This window comes from Carassius carassius, chromosome 17 (genome assembly GCF_963082965.1).
Source record: "Carassius carassius chromosome 17, fCarCar2.1, whole genome shotgun sequence".
Classification (NCBI taxonomy): Eukaryota; Metazoa; Chordata; class Actinopteri; order Cypriniformes; family Cyprinidae; genus Carassius; species Carassius carassius.
Window position 1 is genome coordinate 23,468,731 of NC_081771.1, and position 18,423 is coordinate 23,487,153.

At 40.4% G+C, this 18,423-nt stretch overlaps 1 protein-coding gene across 1 annotated transcript in view; it reads right to left on the reverse strand.

The window, feature by feature from the left end:
• Window positions 1-18,423, reverse strand: part of prkcaa (protein kinase C, alpha, a) — a 164,182-nt gene that overhangs the window by 33,455 nt on the left and 112,304 nt on the right. The window contains exons 6-8 of the mRNA XM_059571311.1: window positions 13,792-13,948; window positions 6,162-6,296; window positions 5,605-5,698 (exon numbers count right to left, since the gene is read on the reverse strand). Coding sequence (XP_059427294.1) covers window positions 5,605-5,698; window positions 6,162-6,296; window positions 13,792-13,948 — 386 coding nt within the window. The remainder of the gene's footprint in view (window positions 1-5,604; window positions 5,699-6,161; window positions 6,297-13,791; window positions 13,949-18,423) is intronic.

Here is an 18,423-nt window from a genome sequence, read left to right on the forward strand (position 1 = left end):
CGCAATTAATGTTCTACTTGTATGGACTAACTTTCAGTAGAGGGTTTCTCACCTGCCGACTGTTTTTGATGAAATCTCACCCTCTTCAGTCGGAGGTCTGTCACACACACCGATTAAAAATGACAGAGGGGCACAACAAGCAGCTGCCTCTGAATTTTGATTTACAATTAAGTGAAGCTTGTGAAAGAAAAACAACATTGGGTTGCACAAGCATTGCACAAACATGAAGTGTTGTAATAAACTGACTTAAATTTTAAATCTTTGAGATATGTATTTGTCATAGAAAGAATATGTTAATGCACAGAAAAATAATTACATTTGGAAAAATCAGCTAGTGAAATGCTGGAAATTAAAATTCTGTATCAAATTTTATTTTTCAATAGTCTTTGCCCCAAAATAATATTACTATGTATTCCATTCCATTCCTTTGTCTGCTTAAATGGCTATGGGTACATTCAACCCACAGCACCCAACGAACCTTCAAGCACTTGTATTGCTTTAAATTATGCTGTCCTGCAAAAGGTAAACAGAAACTAACTGTATAGTTTCCACTTTGCTTCTCACAATAGATCATGTCAATCGAATTCTTGATAAAAGTGGGTTTGATTATTTTTAGATTCTCAAGCACAGGATGACATATAGTGGTGGGACTTCAACATCATCTAATTAAAATGAAAAGAAAATTATGACTTCCATCAACTGGCAAAACAATTTATTACTAGAAAACTGATTCTCAAAGTCGATAGTGACTGACGTGCAAATACATTTCTCGTCTAGTGCGCAACTAGCTTTAAATGTTTTATGAGTCACCTAGACATAAACAGCACCAAGGCAGCTCTATACTGTAATTCTGTGTACAAGCATCCACAGTATGTGTCTCAGGAAAGCTACAAGCAGATGAAAAATGTATATCTCCTAATCACGATCATTAAACAAATTTTAATATTACACAAAGACAACCAGAGTAAATACAAAATGCAGTTTTGAAATAATCTGAGAAAAAGTATATCTCGGGAGTTTTGTGAAGTCCCTTCATGCTGGAGATGCTCCACCATCATCCCCGTCCCAAAGAAACCCAAGATAACAGTTGACATGACTTAACGACTACAGACCTGTGGCTCTGTCTGTCATCATGAAGTTGTTAGAAAAACTGGTTCTGGCTTATCTGAAGGACATTACTGGACCCTTACTGGGCCCCCTGCAGTTTGCTTACCGAGCAAACAGGTCCGTGGATGATGCAATCAATGCGGGACAGCACTTTATCCTGCAACATCTGGATAAATTGAGGATCCTTTTTGTGGACTTTAGTTCGGCTTTCAACACCATCATTTCAACAGCCCTCCAGATCAGACTAAGCCAGCTCTCTGTCCCTGGCTCTAACTGTCAGTGGATCACCAGCTTTCTGACAGATATGCAACAGCTAGTGAAACTGGGGAAATTTATGTCAAACAGCTGCTCCACCAACACTGGTAACCCTCAGGGATGTGTACTCTCCCCACTGCTCTTCTTCCTGTGCACCAATGACAGCACCTCTGAAGACCCCTCTGTCAAGCTCCTGAAGTTCGCAGACGACACTATAGTCATTGGTCTCATCCAGGATGGTGAAGAGTCTGCTTACAGACAAGAGGTTGGGCAGGTGTCTGTCTGGTGCAGTCTTAACAATCTGGAGCTGAACATGCTTAACAGTGGAGATGATATTGGACTTCAGGAGAACCCCCCTGCACTCTCCCCACTCAACATCATAGACACTGTGGCTGTAGTGGAGTCATTCAGATTCCTGGTAACCACCATCTCTCAGGACCTGAAGTGGGACAATCACATTGACTCCATTGTTAAAAAGGCCCAACAAATGTTTAACCTGCCACAGGAGCTGCTGAAACAGTTCTACTCAGCCATCACTGAGTCTGTCCTGTGCACTTCAATAACTGTCTGGTTTGGTTCACCTACAAAATCAGACATCAGAAGACTACAGAGAACCGTTTGGACTGCTGAAAGGATTACTGGTGTTCCCCTGCCCACCCTTCAAGAACTGTATACATCCAGAGTTAGGAAAAGGGCTCAGAAAATCACTCTGGATCCCTCACATCCAAGTTATCCCCTTTTTGGACTTTTGCCATCTGGCCGGCTCTTCAGAGCCACAAATACCAGGACAGCCAGGCACAAGTTCACTTATTGTCTCTCAGCCTGTTTTGACTACCAAGGAACATCAGTGTGACCCCTTAATGAAGAATACCAGAAGGTTTTTTTGTTGTTGTTGTTGTTGTGATAATTACCTTTGTTTACTGAGCTGTTAGGTGAATGTGCAAGAGTATTTTGTACCAAAAATGTGATGTCTTTCCCTGCAGCAAAATTCATTCTCAAGTCTATGAATCAACTCAAAACACCTGCAAAGGTTTCCTGAGCCTTCAAAATGGTCTCTCAGTTTGGTTCACTAGGCTACACAATCATGGGGAAGACTGCTGATCTGACAGTTGTCCAGAAGACAATCATTGACACCCTTCACTAGGGGGTTAAGCCACAAACATTCATTGCCAAAAAAGCTGGCTGTTCACAGAGTGCTGTATCTAAGCATGTTAACAGAAAGCTGTGTGGAAGGAAAAAGTGTGGAAGAAATAGATGCACAACCAACTGACAGAACCGCAGCCTTATGAGGATTGTCAAGTAAAATGGATTCAAGAATTTGAGTGAACTTCACAAGAAATGGACTGAGGCTGAGGTCAAGGCATCAAGAGCCACCACACACAGACGTGACAAGGAATTTGCTGAACTACAGACAACATCAGAGGCGTCTTACCTGGGCTAAGGAGAAGAAGAACTGGACTGTGGTCCAGTGGTCCAAAGTCCTCTTTTCAAATGAGAGCAAGTTTTGTATTTCATTTGGAAACCAAGTTCCTAGAGTCTGGAGGAAGCGTGGAGAAGCTCATAGCCCAAGTTGCTTGAAGTCCAGTTAAGTTTCCACAGTCTATGATGATTTGGGGTGGAATGTCATCTGCTGGTGTTTGTCCACTGTGTTTTTTGAAAACCAAAGTCACTGCACCCATTTACCAAGAAATTTTGGAGCACTTCATGCTTCCTTCTGCTGAACAGCTTTTTGAAGATGCTGATTTTATTTTCCAGCAGGATCTGGCAACTGCCCACGCTGCCAAAAGCACCAAAAGTTGGTTAAATGACCATGGTGTTGGTGTGCTTGACTGGCCAGCAAACTCACCAGACCTGAATCCCATAGAGAAACTATGGGGTACTGTCAAGAGGAAAATGAGAAACAAGAGACCGAAAAATGCAGATGAGCTGAAGGCCACTGTCAAAGAAACCTGGGCTTCCATACCAACCTCAGCAGTGCCACAAACTGATCACCTCCATGCCACGCCAAACTGTGGCAGTAATTAAAGCAAAAGGAGCCCCTACCAAGTATTGAGTACATGTACAGTAAATGAACATACTTTCCAGAAGGCCAACAATTCACTAAAAATGTTTTTTTTTTGTGTGTGTTCTTATGAAGTATTCTAATTTGTTGAGATGAATTGGTGGGTTTTTGTTAAATGTGAGCCAGAATCATCACAATTAAAAGAACCAAAGACTTAAACTACTTCAGTTTGTGTTCATTGAACTTAATACACAAGTTTCACAATTTGAGTTGAATTACTGAAATAAAATATAATAAATCCACGACATTCTAATTTACTGAGATGCTCCTGTATATTAATTATCTGTGTGTTGTTGTTGTCTCTGTGTATTGAAAGCTTATGTCACTAAAACAAATTCCTTGTATGCACAAGCATACTTGGCAATAAAGCTCTTTCTGATTCTGCTAATGATTTAATTTATTAAGGGGAAAAAAGCTGTCCAAAGCTGCCTGGCACTATGTGAAAAAGTAATTCCCCCCTAAATCTAATTACTGGTTGTGCCACCCGTTGCAGCAACAACTGCAATCAAGCGTTTGCTATAACTTGCAAGAAGTCTTTCGCATTGCTGTGAAGGAATTTTGGCCCCCTCTTCTTAGCAGAATTGTTTTAATTCAGCTACATTTGAGGGTTTTCGAGCATGAATGGACTGTTTAAGGTCATGCTCCAGCATCTCAATCTGATTTAAGTCTGGACATCGACTTGGTGACTCCAAAACCTTAATTTTGGTTTTCTTGAGCCATTCAGAGGCGAACTTGCTTGTGTGTTAGGGATCATCATTGTCCAGCTGCATAAACCAAGTACACTTGAGTTCAAAAACTGACAGCTGGACATTCTCCTTCAGGATTTTCTGATAGACTGCAGAATTTATGGTTCCAACAATTATGGCAAGTCTTCCAGGTCCTTAAGCTGCAAAGCATCCCCAGATCATCACGCTACCACCGCCATGTTTGACTGTTGGTATGATGTTCTTTTTATGAAATGCTGTGTTAGTTTTATGCCAGATGTTACAGGACACACAACTTCCAAAAATAACTTTTGTCTTATCAGTCCACAGAATATTTGCACAAAATTAATATAAATTAGATTAAATTAAATAATCAAGATATTTTTGGCAAATGTGAGATGAGCCTTTGTGGTCTTTTTGGTAAGCAGTGGCTTTTGCCTTGGAACTCTCCCATGGATGCCGCTTTTGCCCAGTCTCTTTCTTATTGTTGAATCATGAACACTGACCTTAATTGAGGAAAGTGAGGTCTGCAGTTCTTTAGATGTTGTTCTGGATTCTTTTATGACCTCCTGGATGAGGCGTTGTGGCCCTTTCCAGACTGATACATGTAAACTATTTTGTTTCTCTTCTGTTCTTGAATTTCTTTAGATCGCGGCATGATATGTTGCTCTTTAAGCATTCTTCATTTTGTCAGACAGGTTCTTTTAAGTGATTTATTGATTCAACAGATCTGGCAGTAATCAGGCCTGGGTGTGGCTAGTGAAATTTAACTCAGCTTTCTAAAATAATGTGGTTAATCACAGTTCTTTCATGATTTAACAGGAGGGGGCAATATCTTTTTCATGTAGGGCCAGGTAAGTTGTTTTTGTCCCTTAATAAATGAAATCATCATTTAAAAACTGCATTTTGTATTTACTTGCATTATCTTTGTGAAATATTAAAATTAGTTTGATGATCTAAATCTTTTACGCGTGACAAGCAAAAAATTAAATAAAAAAAACAGGAATGGGGGAAAAACCTTTTCATGGCACTGTATGCACAAAAACAACAGCTAAAATACTGACAGATCTGCTCCAGCTAACATGTTAAACAGATATACAACCTGAGTAATGCTATTGCTGATGTAATGACAATGTATTTCACACTAAACATTTGCTGTTTCTTTAGTCTTTAGGCCTGAGGGTCACTCTAATAATTTATTGATGGTGCTTGCCAACCTGCTCATTCTACGTAGTCAATGAAGACAAAATAATTGTTCTAGAATAATGATTTGATTCTCATTCTTTATGATTAATTCATAAGAGCTTATTGTTTGCAATTGGGAAATAAAAAGTTGTTCAGTCAGAGTCACAGACTAATTTATTAATATATTTTTCAAAACACAATTCCTTTTTTCATTTGTGTCAAAAATAGCTTTTCTAAACAAACACAAAATAAGTTTATGAGGTTTGCACATAAGGATAATAAAAGAGTCACCTCAAACTTCTCTCGGAGCTCGGTATTCTCATCATTTTCATCTGGAATAGGCACACTGTAGTACTCCCCCTCCTCCTGGTTTAACATTTTATACCTGCATCACAGGGAAAAGTTATGACTGCGTATTCATCAAAGCACATTTTAAGTCCATACAGGTCTGTTTATATACCAATAATTCATTCATTCATTCAGATAGAGTCTGTAAAGCAATATATATATTTTTTTGTTTTTCTCCAGATAATATCATTATATAATTTTATATTCCATAGCATGTATGCTTAATTGGCTGCAGTGGTGTGCTGGCATCGTTGCAACACTTTTACATCTAAATTTAAATACAGTGTTGGGAAAGATCATGTGAACAACAACATCAAATTGGCTTTTTTTTGCAACACAAAGCTAGCATCAGAAGGCTTAAAATAGATTGTACTTTGAAGGTGTTTTTTTAACTAATCAGACATATCTAATAACAGTAGGAAATGACTGCTTAACGAGTGACCAAACCTTTTTCCTGTCAGATACTTACATGGGTCAGTGAGAAAGAGACAAATCCTTACCATCCACATACTGGGGATTTCATGAGCTCAGACACACCAAATGACATTGAGCCCATGAAATCATTACGGGTGGTTCTGTCCCAGTCCCACACCTCCACAGACAGCCTACGGTCCTTGTCTGTTGGCTTCAGTTTACTAAAACAGATAGACAGGCAGACAGATGCACGCACACACACACACGGACCAGGTTGAAGCATTGCATTTGCACTCTCCCCATCATATTCTAAAAAAGTGCTTTTCGGCTGCTCAGGGGCAAGATTATTCAGATGAAAACTCAAGAGAAGCTAAACATTTTTTAATGTCAGTAACTATTAACTATATCAATTTCATTGTAAATATTAACATGAAAACACAAACTGAATAGCCTAAGTATTTAAAATATTGAGGGTATTGCAATAAAGTTGTTAGGTAAAAAGATTTATAGCCTGTAAGTCACTTTGGATAAAAACGTCTTCTAAATGCATAAATGTAAATGTAAGTAAAGGTTCACAAAAGAAAATCCTACAAAAGGTGAACATGATCTCACACCTAAATGCTGTCTCATCTTTATAATACGACATCAAACTGTCTTCATGTATGCAGTTTTAGGCCCACTTTATGAGCACACAATAACTGATGTTAGCACACATTGGTTGAACATTTAAATCATAGAAAATAAGCAAACATTTCCACAAATATTAATTCCTCGTTACTGAATTTTAAAGGTGCACTAGGTTAAATTATTATTTTTCTAATTAACTAAATGTATTTAATGAGCGAGTACATAACAATCGCTTAAATCGCTAAATCTGTAAATCGCTTATTGTACTCCTCAATTGTACAGTAAGTTGCTTTGGATAAAAGCGTATGCCAAATGAATAAATCAAAAAGTATAGTTGCTGGGACGATCCCTGATGGAGAAGCCTAGTACTGTACATGCATGACCTTCATTATTCATAAACAGAGAGAAGTAACATCTCAGTTACATATGGTAACCCTCGTTCCCTGAAGGAGGGAACGGATATTGACCGACGAATATGGGATATCGCTTCGATAGACCAATCTACTTCGAGTGTAAACTAAACGAGCCAATGCACATTGGCATGCAATTATTGCATCCAGCTGCCGCTGATCACTGCGTGAGTATAAGGCAGCAGCAGGTGCAATGCATTCCAGTTTTTCGCTGAGGAGCCGAGCCGGGGACCCGGTAGCTCAGCGGCGGTACAGCAACCATGGCGACGGGACGTGGCGTCGCTGTTCCCTCCTTCAGGGAACGAGGGTTACCATACGTAACCGAGACGTTCCCTTTCAGTCGGTCACTCTCGACGCCACGTCGGTGACCGACGAATATGGGATCCCTATCAAAGCGCCATGGGTGCAGCCCCTTCCAGTGCCCTGTTCGAGCCGCCTCTGCCCCTATTAGGTGTAGGCCAGGGCTCAGAACAAGTAGCTCCACTCATTGTTGTCAAAGCACTACCTCACTGGGTGAGATTGGATAACACTGGGAAAACGTACACGGTCCGCTTGGAACCGGGACGCTGCGGAAGCCCCATCCTTCCGGAAGGAGGTCTCGGAGGCAAATACACATATAGCATCCGTTTAGGAGTATACAGAGAAATCTGAGGTGATTAAAAACCCTCTTGGGAAGGCAGAAGTCTGCCGGGGAAACACGGGCTCTAAGGCTATACCGTGGACTATACACATACGAGTACCGCTTAGGTCTCAATATGGAACCCACCCTTCCATGGTTCTCACGGATACATCATGAAGGCCCGGCGCCGGACGATCCGCCGCGTCCAGCTGCTTAGGGTGATGGAGGATTTCAAGAGGGTCTACAGTACGGACACTCTGGAGCAGTTTAAGCAAGCCGACACTAACCGGGGCCTCTCAGTGCCACTACCCGTTTGAGGTGAGAACACAGGAGGATACCGGCTCTACACGAAGGCTATAGAACCTAGCGAACGTGTTAGGGGTTGCCCGCAGCTCTACAAATATCTGTCAGCGAGGCTCCACGAGTCAGCGCCCAGGAGGATGCAACACTTCTAGTTGAGTGGGCTTGCAACCTGAACGGGCAGGGCACATCCTGAGCCTGATAAGCCAGGGTTATGGCATCCACAATCCTGTGGGCTATCCTTTGCTTAGAGACGGCATTCCCCTTCTGCCGGACTCCGTAACAGACAAAGAGCTGGTCTGAGGTGCTGAAGCTTTGTGTCTGGTCTACGTAGCACCTTAATGCTCGGACAGGACAAAGCAATGCAAGGGATGGGTCTGCCTCCTCCAGGGGCAGCGCTTGCAGGTTCACCACTTGGTCTTTGAAGGGTGTAGTGGGAACCTTGGGCACGTAGCCAGGCTGGGGCCTCAGGATTACCTGGGAGTCAGCTGGCCCGAACTCTAGGCACGAATCGTCGACCAAAAATGCATGCAGGTCCCCTACCCTCTTGATGGAGGCCAGTGCAAGCAGGAGCAGAGTTTTCAATGAAAGAAACTTTAGCTCAACTGAATGCAAAGGCTCGAATGGGCCCTGCTGTAGTGATTTAAGCACTAGAGACATGTCTCAAGAGGGTATACGGGGGGCCGGGATGGATTTAACCTCCTGGCCCCTCTAAGGAACCTGACGATGAGGTCATGCTTACCCAAAGACTTCCCATTCACGGGGTCATGGTACGCAGCAATAGCAGCAACCTGGACTTTAAGGGGGGAGGGAGACAGCCTTCGCTCCAGCCCTTGCTGCAGAAAGGACAGCACGACCGCAATCGGGCATCTTCGGGGGTCTTCTCTGCGAGAATAACACTACTCGAAGAACAGGTTCTACTTCAAGGCGTAAGCGTTTCTCGTAGACGGTACTCTTGCTGAAGTGATGGTGTTCGCTACCTCTTGGGGTAGGTCACCTAGAACCTCCGCGTCCTGTTCAGGGACCAGACATGGAGTTTCCAAAGGTCTGAACGCGGGTGCCAAATGGTGCTCCATCTCTGAGTCAGTAGATCCTTCGTCAGAGGAATTGGCCAAGGAGGGGCTGTCGCAAGGAGCACTAGTTTGGGGAACCAGGTCTGCGTGGGCCAATACGGCGCTATTAGCAAGACTTGCTCCTCGTCCTCCCGGAGTGTCTGTGCGAGAAGGTGAGCCAGAGATGGCGCTCCTGGACCACTAATGTGGACATCGCACAACCCAGCGAACTCGCGGTGACCTTCGTCGCTCGAAGCACAAGGTCAGTGGCGGTTCGGAGTTCTTCCAGAAGCGCTGGATCGTGACCACCCTCGTACAGGTCCTTCAGTGCCTTAGCCTGGTGCACCTGCAGTAACGCCATAGCGTGTAAGGCGGAAGCAGCTTCCACGCAAGCCGCATAGGCCCTGCCGGTCAGACCAGACGAGTGCCTACAGGCCCGGGAAGGGAGCACCGGGTCTCCACGCCAGGAGGCGGCGGACTTAGGACGCAATTGCATCGCTACCGCCCGCTCCACCGACGGGATTCCTGAATACCCCTTCGCTGCACCGCCATCCAGGGTGGTGAGGGAGGAGGAGCCCACCGACCGGTTTCTGGCAGTAAAAGGTGCCGTCCATGACTTGGTGAACTCGTCATGTACTTCCGGAAAGAAAGGCACTAGGGTGGGGCGCTGAGAACCAGCTCGCGCCACCCCGAGAAACCAATCATCCAGCCGCGAGGGCCCAGCACGTTCCGTGGGTTGCTCCACTGGATCGGAGGTGCAAGAGGAGTGGTGGTCCCCAGAGAGTTGGTCCCCACTGCCACCACTGTGACCCTCAAACCACCCGCACTACTGCCGGAAGTGGTTCTCGTCTGTTCTCATCCGCCAGAACGAGCCCCAGATCGCGGCCGCGGAACTCTGCCCCCCTGAAGGTAGCGGAGCCTGGTTCGCAGCTCGGAGATGGTCATTTTCCCCCGCAGTGAGAACATGACTCATCCACGAAAGCCACCTCAGGGTGCTCGACGCCCAGACACGTGAGGCAGCGATCGTGACCATCACCAGTTGCCAGGTAACGACCGCACCCAGAAACGCACGGGTGAAACGGCATCCTCATAAGGACGATTCGTCGTCTTTACAAAGACGCACCCGTGAAGCTCTTTTAGAGAAATTTGCTCTTTAGGAAATGCTCTTTTAGTGCTGAGGCACACAAGGGAATTGGCCGCTTGCAACATGACAGGGGTAGTGCAGCCTGAAGTGTGCAATCCACTCGACACAGGAACAACCGCCGCTGAAGCGCCGTCTCGCCAACACACGAAGCTTCCGAGAGCGTGCTGAACTTATAGTTCACAGCAGACACAGTTGAGCAGAGCGATACTAACGTTCGGCTCCGAAGCGAAAAGCTGGAATGCATTGCACCTGCTGCTGCCTTATACACACGCAGTGATCAGCGGCAGCTGGATGCAATAATTGCATGCCAATGTGCATTGGCTCGTTTAGTTTACATTCGAAGTAGATTGGTCTATCGAAGCGATATCCCATATTCATGGCGTCGAGAGTGACCGACTGAAAGGGAACCCCAGCTACAATGTGTTTTTTTTTTTTTTTACTTTTTTTTTTTTGCATGAAGCATGCTGTTTTATTTATAAACCAATAGAACCCCAACAATTATACAGTGTATCTTTAATTCATTTTTATTTACAATGTCATCATCATCCACCTGTACAGATGTATCACTGTATCAGTTGCTGTGCTTATGACGATCTGTTCACAGCCAAGTTATTTGCATAAATATGTTTGAATGGATAAGATGTGATTGAATGTATGCACCTAAACGGTGCTGGTCCTTCTACTTTTCTTTGCTACAATTTATCACTTTAGCTGCTTCCTCACCATAGAAATACAACCCGAATTCCGGAAAAGTTGGGACGTTTTTTAAATTTTAATAAAATGAAAACTAAAGGAATTTCAAATCACATGAGCCAATATTTTATTCACAATAGAACATAGATAACGTAGCAAATGTTTAAACTGAGAAATTTTACACTTTTATCCACTTAATTAGCTCATTTAAAATTTAATGCCTGCTACAGGTCTCAAAAAAGTTGGCACGGGGGCAACAAATGGCTAAAAAAGCAAGCAGTTTTGAAAAGATTCAGCTGGGAGAACATCTAGTGATTAATTAAGTTAATTGATATCAGGTCTGTAACGTGATTAGCTATAAAAGCTTTGTCTTACAGAAGCAGAGTCTCTCAGAAGTAAAGATGGGCAGAGGCTCTCCAATCTGTGAAAGACTGCGTAAAAAAATTGTGGAAAACTTTAAAAACAATGTTCCTCAACGTCAAATTGCAAAGGCTTTGCAAATCTCATCATCTACAGTGCATAACATCATCAAAAGATTCAGAGAAACTGGAGAAATCTCTGTGCGTAAGGGACAAGGCCGGAGACCTTTATTGGATGCTCGTGGTCTTCGGGCTCTCAGACGACACTGCATCACTCATCGGCATGATTGTGTCAATGACATTACTAAATGGGCCCAGGAATACTTTCAGAAACCACTGTCGGTAAACACAATCCGCCGTGCCATCAGCAGATGCCAACTAAAGCTCTATCATGCAAAAAGGAAGCCATATGTGAACATGGTCCAGAAGCGCCGTCGTGTCCTGTGGGCCAAGGCTCCTTTAAAATGGACTATTTCAAAGTGGACTAAAATGGACTATTTCTAAAAAACAATTTATCACTTTAGCTGCTTCCTCACCATAGAAATACAACCCGAATTCCGGAAAAGTTGGGACGTTTTTTAAATTTTAATAAAATGAAAACTAAAAGACTTTCAAATCACATGAGCCAATATTTTATTCACAATAGAACATAGATAACATAGCAAATGTTTAAACTGAGAAAGTTTACAATTTTATGCACAAAATGAGCTCATTTCAATTTTGATTTCTGCTACAGGTCTCAAAATAGTTGGGACGGGGCATGTTTACCATGGTGTAGCATCATCTTTTCTTTTCAAAACAATTTGAAGACGTCTGGGCATTGAGGCTATGAGTTGCTGGAGTTTTGCTGTTGGAATTTGGTCCCATTCTTGCCTTATATAGATTTCCAGCTGCTGAAGAGTTTGTGGTCGTCTTTGACGTATTTTTCGTTTAATGATGCGCCAAATGTTCTCTATAGGTGAAAGATCTGGACTGCAGGCAGACCAGGTTAGCACCCGGACTCTTCTATGACGAAGCCATGCTGTTGTTATAGCTGCAGTATGTGGTTTTGCATTGTCCTGCTGAAATAAACAAGGCCTTCCCTGAAATAGACGTTGTTTGGAGGGAAGCATATGTTGCTCTAAAACCTTTGTATACCTTTCAGCATTCACAGAGCCTTCCAAAACATGCAAGCTGCCCATACCGTATGCACTTATGCACCCCCATACCATCAGAGATGCTGGCTTTTGAACTGAACGCTGATAACATGCTGGAAGGTCTCCCTCCTCTTTAGCCCGGAGGACACGGCGTCCGTGATTTCCAACAAGAATGTCAAATTTGGACTCGTCTGACCATAAAACACTATTCCACTTTGAAATAGTCCATTTTAAATGAGCCTTGGCCCACAGGACACGACGGCGCTTCTGGACCATGTTCACATATGGCTTCCTTTTTGCATGATAGAGCTTTAGTTGGCATCTGCTGATGGCACGGCGGATTGTGTTTACCGACAGTGGTTTCTGAAAGTATTCCTGGGCCCATTTAGTAATGTCATTGACACAATCATGCCGATGAGTGATGCAGTGTCGTCTGAGAGTCCGAAGACCACGGGCATCCAATAAAGGTCTCCGGCCTTGTCCCTTACGCACAGAGATTTCTCCAGTTTCTCTGAATCTTTTGATGATGTTATGCACTGTAGATGATGAGATTTGCAAAGCCTTTGCAATTTGACGTTGAGGAACATTGTTTTTAAAGTTTTCCACAATTTTTTTACGCAGTCTTTCACAGATTGGAGAGCCTCTGCCCATCTTTACTTCTGAGAGACTCTGCTTCTCTAAGACAAAGCTTTTATAGCTAATCATGTTACAGACCTGATATCAATTAACTTAATTAATCACTAGATGTTCTCCCAGCTGAATCTTTTTAAAACTGCTTGCTTTTTTAGCCATTTGTTGCCCCCGTGACAACTTTTTTGAGACCTGTAGCAGGCATTAAATTTTAAATGAGCTAATTAAGTGGATAAAAGTGTAAAATTTCTCAGTTTAAACATTTGCTACGTTATCTATGTTCTATTGTGAATAAAATATTGGCTCATGTGATTTGAAATTCCTTTAGTTTTCATTTTATTAAAATTTAAAAAACGTCCCAACTTTTCCGGAATTCGGGTTGTAGCATCAGCAGTCAGCTCATTAAAAAATTCTTTACCCAATAAGGACATGGATGGGGGACGGATAATAATAGCATAATATAGTACAGATCATGTCACAGAATTAAATGTGCCCCCATTCGATTATATATTCAATGATTTGAACTTAGGACCTTATCTACTCTATGGAAGTCACTCTATAGAAAAGCCGTATATTAAAACTGATGATACAGTATACCTGTATGGAAGTGTATTTTATAGAGCAAGTAATACCATGTTATGTGAAAAACAAAAAAAATAATACAATGCTACTGCACATACAGTAAAATTAACACCAATTATAAATTAATCCTAAATATTAGACTGTAATAAAAGGTTGCGACTCACAATGTAAATGACTCATTCCAAGCCGGATTCAAGGAAGAACGGATTGTTTTTGTTTTCTGTTTCGTCTCATGTTTAGGGTCTGGAATCAACTTGAGTTTTACATATGGATCAGACAATCCATTCGGGTCCATTGGAATCAAGTTCTTGCCTTCCCCAACTGCAACAAAACATGCCAAATAAGAGAGGACATCAGAAAATGTATTAATAAATTAAATAAAACATAGGTAAATAACAGACGGCAGGTAATGACACTGAAGTCTCAGGGTAATGTAACTCCACATAAACTATGAACTGTGAAATAATAATAAAGAAGTGGCTTTAAATGATATTTAATATGCAATATGATTTGACTATGAATGTTAGCAACTGGATTATCCTAATCAGAGTGCAAAACACTCCAGATAAGGGGCATGTTGTCAGAGCAGAAATGCACATGAAGGTCTTTGATGCTCTTTGTTGAACTGATCTTATATGAGGCATTCCATAACTGTCTGTCTGGTTTAGAGTGTTACTTTATATAATCACACATGACCAAACACACTCTCTCTCTCTCTCTCTCTCTCTCTCTTTCTCTCTCTCTCTCTCTTTCTCTCTCTCTCTCTCTCTCTCTCTCTCACACACACACACACACACACACACACACACACACACACACACTGCATGAGACAACACAAAAGGACCTGCTACACATTTCCTTTACTCAAACCCACAGAAAGGCTAGACTTTGAATATCCAAATATGTCACAACCAACAAGGCCAATACAAACATGTGGTGTGCCACTTAACATTTGTATCACTGAATATAATGAAAAACATGGGGCACAATTATAATGATAATAATAATAATAATAATAATTGCATATATAGAATTAATAAATACATAGTGGATGATCTGTCGAAGGACTTTAGTCTGTGAAGCAGACATTGCCAACTCACACAGACAACATAACACAGTCTGAAAATGCAAATATCAACATTGACTACCTCAGTGCCTGAACTGCTTATGTTTGACAGGTAGGAGACACCCTACACTTTGATGACCTAACATGTCTATGTTTGCTTCACTCTCTTTAAATTCATTCATTCAATTTAAAAGCACATTATTGCAATAACATTACACATACAATACCACAAACCATAAATTAAAAATCCAAGAACACTAAATAGATTGAAAATACAACATTAACATATAATAGCAACAATAAATCAGTTAAAAAGAAAACAAACAGCAAGATACTGTAGCTATTAACATGAAATGCTTATGAAAGCATTTCAGAGGTCCTCATTTCTAAGGATGTGGGATTCTAAAAACACAACCACAACACAAACCTCATCTGAATAGGAAATATTTTGCCTGGCACAACTCAAACATAGTTTTGTGAAAGTGAATGTAGACTCAAACATCCACAGCTGTGCTGATGAATTGTCTACAGGGAAATAGGAAAATAAATCATCTACTGATATACTTATTAGCTACCAATCTACTAATATATTACTTAAATACAGTATGAGCTTATAAGTTAAGGCATGTACTAATCAAGAACTTATATAGACTACAACTTATAGAGAACCATAACTACAAAATGAGACCTATGAATTCTTGTTTGAAAACTTAGACCAAAGAATTAATACATTAAAACATTAATACATTAATTAACAAATTTGTAGGTAAATTTCAAGGTAGTCATTATCTACAGATTAATTTTTGTGTCATACTTAAGGTTAGTTCTTGATTAGCACATGCATTAAATAATCATTCATTCATTTTAAGTGATATTTAATTTAGGTTTTAGAAAAGGATTATTCATGTACTGTTACAGAGTATGCAGATGTATGAAAAGTAATGGAGTTTCAGTCAGAAGTTTTAACAAAATTAGTACTTGTTATGCTTCAGCTGCAACTTTCATCACGTTTTCTTTCTTCTGCTGAGACTCTCGGGGAAAACTACGGCATGAAAATGGTGGGTCAAGATGATAAACTACAAACAGATAATCAAGGAAATGGGAGAAAAAGCTTTGTGTTCTTCCCTTGGGCCACTGCAAAATAAACATTGCTGGCATATTTATCCTCCTTTAAGAGTATATATTTCATAGCTCTCTTCAGAGAACTGCACTCTAAGGTCTTCCCCTCAAAGGCGTTATGCATAATGGATTAGATATCTTGAACATGGAAGTACAGTACACAATATGGCCAAAAGCATGTGGACATTCCCCTCCAGTGATGTCAAATCTTAATGCTAGATCAAACAATGGCATTTTAGAGAATTCTGTGCTTCCAACTTTGAAGCAACAGTTTGAGGAGGGTCTTTATACAAAATGACTAAAATGTATGGTCCATGTAGAAATAAAATAACTGTGTCATGTGTGGAAGAACTTAATTGGCTCTAGCCAGAAGCTCTACTGAGCACCTTTGTGATGAATCGGATCAATGAACCAGGCCCCATAACTCAACGTGAGTGTCTGACCTCCATGTAACCTTGTGTCATGTTCACAATCTAAAAACACAATCTTCAAAATCACTGAAACAATCATGCTTTCATAACAACTAACAGGCTTCTTGAAAGCAGTGAGGTCAAGCACTGATGTTTGTGTTTGCCATTCCAATTTATGCCAAAGAAGTTAGGCTGGCTTCAGGCATATCAATTCCTTTCACACCAGAATCAGTTCAGTTCAGTTCAGTTCAGTTCAGTATTTAACCAGGTTAAAACTCATTGGGATTAAAATCTCTTTTACAAGAGTGACCTGGCCAAGAAGGCAGCAACAAATAGTAAAAGTATACAGTTATACATTATACAACAAATACAATATACAACAAAAACATAAAAAACACATTCATAAATCACAACAATAATTTATAAAAGGATAAAACATGTAATTTGTTAAAAGTAGCTTAAACTCATTTAGTGACGGTAACGTGGTAAGCTTTAGGGTATCCTGTAGGTAATTCCAAGAAGGGGCGGCATTATATGTAAATTCTTTTTTCCCTATCTCTGTTCGAACCCTAGGAACTTTGAGGTGCATCAAATAATTTGAGCTGAGTTTAGAATTTGAGAAGTTGAGAGACAAATAATGTGGATTAAGACTGCAAATCGACTTATAAGTAAAACAATACAAATTAAAACTTCTTCGGGTATGCAAGGATGGTAACTCTGCCTTCTCATATAAAATGCAGTGATGCGTTTGATAGCTACATCCTGTAATAAAACGTAAAGTTTTTAGTTTTAAGTTCAGTAAAGCACTTCTGTGGTATATGGACCTCAGTGACCCCTTTGGCATACCATTAGACTGACTGTAGTACTTTCTTTTTATATATATATATATATATATATATATATATATATATATATATATATATATATATATATATATATATATATATATATATATATATATATAAATTGCAATAATAGTATCACTATTATTAAGTTGTTTTTTATAGTTATATTTGATGAGTCACACTATGTGTCGTGTTAGGACCAAACCAAATCTACAGGTTCCAGGCTGACAAAATTATGTGCACCCCTGTATATATATATATATATATATATATATATATATATATATATATATATATATATATATGTATATGTATATATATATATGTATATGTATATATTACATATTTATAAATATATATAAATATATATATATATATATAAAATCATTACTTTGTTTTAATTTCTTCTTATTAAAGTTATAAAACTGATTTAATCAAGAGCAGTAAGAGATTGATCAGTGATCGGACAGGACAAATATTGAATAGCTTCCCCTTTAAGACCGAAGTCCAGATCCAATATACTGTTACATATGCATTTTCTTTTCACTATGTTTATGAGGATACTTGCGAAGACAGCACTGGTTCCAAGGTGCCGTGTAAAGTTTGCAGTCATCTAAATGATGAAAAAGTATTACCGTAAACAGTGTATTTTGGGACACCGCAAAAAAAATGATATAAGCATAATATGCAATGATAGACTTTTCATTTCGTCCATCCTATATGTATCGTCATATCGCACAGCCCTATCAACAAGCAAACAAAGCCCTCTTTTAGTGCACTCGTGCATGCATGTGATCTATTCTTGAACTCATCAGTCTGACATTTTGCTAATGGCATTTTCTTCCTCAACCAGTGAACATCACACAGACTAAATCACACTGCAGCCGTGTGTGTGTGCAGTTAGCTGGCACGTTGTAATCAGGCTGATTGTGCAGGTGCAGCTCCTACACTCCAGACTCTGAATGTGTGGATATGGAAAGTAATTCTATAATACAGGAGCTCAGCTCAGCTGTACAAATGCTATACATACAAAATCTAATGTTTTAAAGGCAACCTGTATAATTTTCCACACCTTCTAATAATGTTTTGTATTTATATGTGAATGAATTTAGATCATTTTAAATTAATTACATCACATTCCTCCAAGTGGTGTGACTTCACAATAAGATGCTCAAACTAAACATAAAATAAAACATTGCACATTGATTATATAGGGGAAAAAAAGGAAATTATTCATTATTATTCTGTAATGATCTTAATTTGATATATATATATAAAGTTTGATTTTTGCTTTTCTTTATGTTATCTGTATGATGTCCCAAATTATGGTGCATTCCTAAACAGCACAAAGTATAA